Source organism: Octodon degus, unplaced genomic scaffold (assembly GCF_000260255.1).
Source record: "Octodon degus isolate 3935 unplaced genomic scaffold, OctDeg1.0 scaffold00024, whole genome shotgun sequence".
Taxonomy (NCBI): domain Eukaryota; kingdom Metazoa; phylum Chordata; class Mammalia; order Rodentia; family Octodontidae; genus Octodon; species Octodon degus.
In genome coordinates, this window is record NW_004524600.1 from 12,821,442 (window position 1) to 12,824,257 (window position 2,816).

At 42.7% G+C, this 2,816-nt stretch overlaps 1 protein-coding gene across 1 annotated transcript in view; it reads left to right on the plus strand.

Moving 5' to 3' along the window:
• The first annotated feature begins 464 nt into the window (after positions 1 to 464).
• Heca (hdc homolog, cell cycle regulator) overlaps positions 465 to 2,816 on the plus strand; it is a 15,205-nt gene continuing 12,853 nt past the window's right edge. The window contains exon 1 of the mRNA XM_004628539.2: positions 465 to 1,500. Coding sequence (XP_004628596.1) covers positions 573 to 1,500 — 928 coding nt within the window. The 5' untranslated portion in view covers positions 465 to 572. The remainder of the gene's footprint in view (positions 1,501 to 2,816) is intronic.

Consider the following 2,816-nt stretch of genomic DNA (forward strand, 5'->3'; position numbering starts at 1 on the left):
TGTGAGGCTGGTCTATTTTATAGTCTCTGTACGGTATTTAGGACAACTATAGCCTGTGATAAAGGGTTTGGAGGGCATTTGTGGAGATGCCAGAACTAGCTTGGTTATGCAGCTTCATACTGTTTTTCACTTCCTGGGAATGATTCATTTTTAAAGAAATCTTGGAACTATCTATCATTACACCCACGACTTAGGAACACCTTATGTCACACTGAAGCTGGTACAACACACAATTGTGCTGTGAAAGATTTGGACTTTTTGAAGGTTGTGTGTTTGTTTTTTGACAATAACTGATAGCAAATAAATGCCCCTGGGATAGAATCCTAGAAGAAAAAAATGGCAGATATTTTTATTTCAGTCTGGTGTTTATTGCAGTGAGGGCACACCTCTGGAGTGAATGGGTAACACTAGTAGCTTCGCTTTCTGCACACTCAGTCTCTCTTTGTGTTTCTCTCCCAGAAGCCCCTTGCGCCACGCCTCTGATCTGCAGCTTCGGCAGGACCGTGGACCTGGAGAAGGACGACTACCAGAAGGTGGTGTGCAACAACGAGCACTGCCCCTGCAGCACCTGGATGCACCTGCAGTGCTTCTACGAATGGGAGAGCAGCATCCTGGCCCAGTTCAATTGCATCGGCCGGGCCCGCAGCTGGAATGAGAAGCAGTGCCGCCAGAATATGTGGACCAAGAAGGGCTACGACCTGGCCTTCCGCTTCTGCTCCTGCCGCTGTGGGCAGGGCCACCTAAAGAAGGACACAGACTGGTACCAGGTGAAGCGGATGCAGGACGAGAAAAAAAAGAAGTCTGGGTTAGAGAAGAACACAGGGAGGCCCCCAGGGGAGGCTGCAGAGGAGGCAAAAAAATGCAGGCCCCTGAACAAACCCCAGAAAAGCTTGAACCATGACCTCCCCCGACGACATTCCATGGACCGGCAGAACTCCCAGGAGAAGGCGGTCAGCACCACTGCCTTTGGTGGCCGCTCCCCTTGTGGTTCCCCTGGTCAGTCCCCACCCACTGGCTACTCAATCCTCTCTCCTGCCCACTTCAGCGGTCCCCGCTCCTCTAGATACCTTGGGGAATTCTTAAAGAATGCCATTCATCTGGAACCTCATAAAAAGGCCATGGCTGGGGGCCATGTGTTCAGAAATGCCCACTTTGATTATAGTGCTGCTGGATTGTCTGTTCATAGGGGGGGACACTTTGACACCCCTGTACAGTTCCTGCGGCGGCTGGACCTCTCTGAGCTCCTCACTCACATCCCCAGGCATAAGCTAAACACTTTCCATGTGCGGATGGAAGACGATGCCCACATGGGCCAGGGCGAGGATCTGCGGAAGTTCATTCTTGCAGCCCTCAGTGCCAGCCATAGAAACGTTGTAAATTGTGCTCTGTGCCACCGGGCACTTCCTGTCTTCGAACAGTTCCCACTGGTGGATGGAACTTTGTTCTTAAGTCCCTCAAGACATGATGAGATTGAATATGATGTTCCTTGTCACCTTCAAGGTATAGGTGTTGATTCACCTTGCCTATTTTCTGTTTGTTAAATCCCAAAAAGCAAATGGGGAGTTGATCTAGTTGCATATAATTTAAGCTGACGTGTTTTTGTTCTAGTCAGGTGTTAGATAACATGAATATTTCAGTCTTTCCCATTGAGGTGGTTGTGATTTTTGTACTGATGTCACTATACCAGTAAAGTTGGCCCAGTGGGTAATTTTATGTTCTTTTCCTGCTCTAATTTGAAAAGAGCAGTTTTTCGTAACGGGGAGGAAATTCAGGAAAATAAATTGCATAAATCTTGCTGAAAAATAGTTGCTTTTGAATCCTGCTTTGTTGTGCCCAGCAAGTTATGTATTTCTTTGATTCTTATAAACGTAACAGTGAGGGTAAGTAGGAGAAAGGAAAGGCCAGTATGTTTTTAGCTTAGTTGAATTAATTTTGAAAATATGACCGATAGGAAAAATGGGGGATTATTGGAAGTGCAGACGTTACCTTTGTTACGGTGATGAGGGAGAGTGGGTAAGCTTTTATGGATGATGTAGAAGAACTTGGACACATTTCAGCCATAAATGGAAGGATAGGGGTTGATTTTTACAAGTGTGAAATTTCTTATTATAAAACTACTGACGTTCCTAAAGCTGATATGCATGACATACAACATGTTCGTAACTTTAAAATTATGATTTAAAAGCCAGTAGTGATAATGCTATATCTCCACTTGACTTAGTCCCCAGAGACAGTTTAAATTTTAAAAGATTCAAATTTTTAATGTTATAATTTTAAATCCCATATCTTCATTTTCCAATTTTAGATATATCTTGACTGACTTTTAAGGTGGGTGATTATATATTTCCCTTCTTTCAGGAAAGTGTCAGTTATCACAATTCTTGGTTGAATCTGTAATGTTTTGATATTGTATGTAAATACTTGTGTTGAGCTAAGACGTATGGTTGGTTATATTTCCTGTTAACAGTACATTTCGGGTCACCTTTCTTCATTAGAGTTCATTTCTTCATGTTTTCATTGATTTATTCTGTTGTTTGTGTTTGGTAGTGTTGGGGTTGAGCCCAGGGCCTTGTGCACGGTGGGCAAGTCCTCTATCACTGAGTTACATCCCTAGCTCTGCTCAAAATTTTTTTTTTTTTTTATTTAAGACCTTTATTAACAGGTGCTTGCAGTTTGTTGACTTTTTTGAAAAAATCAAGTTGTAAACTTTTATTACAAATTAAAAATGAAGTTCTTAAAAATCTCAACTTGACCAGATATGAAACAATTTAAAAACCTTTAAAGGTGTATTGAGAAAAACCAGGCTTTTTTAAAAA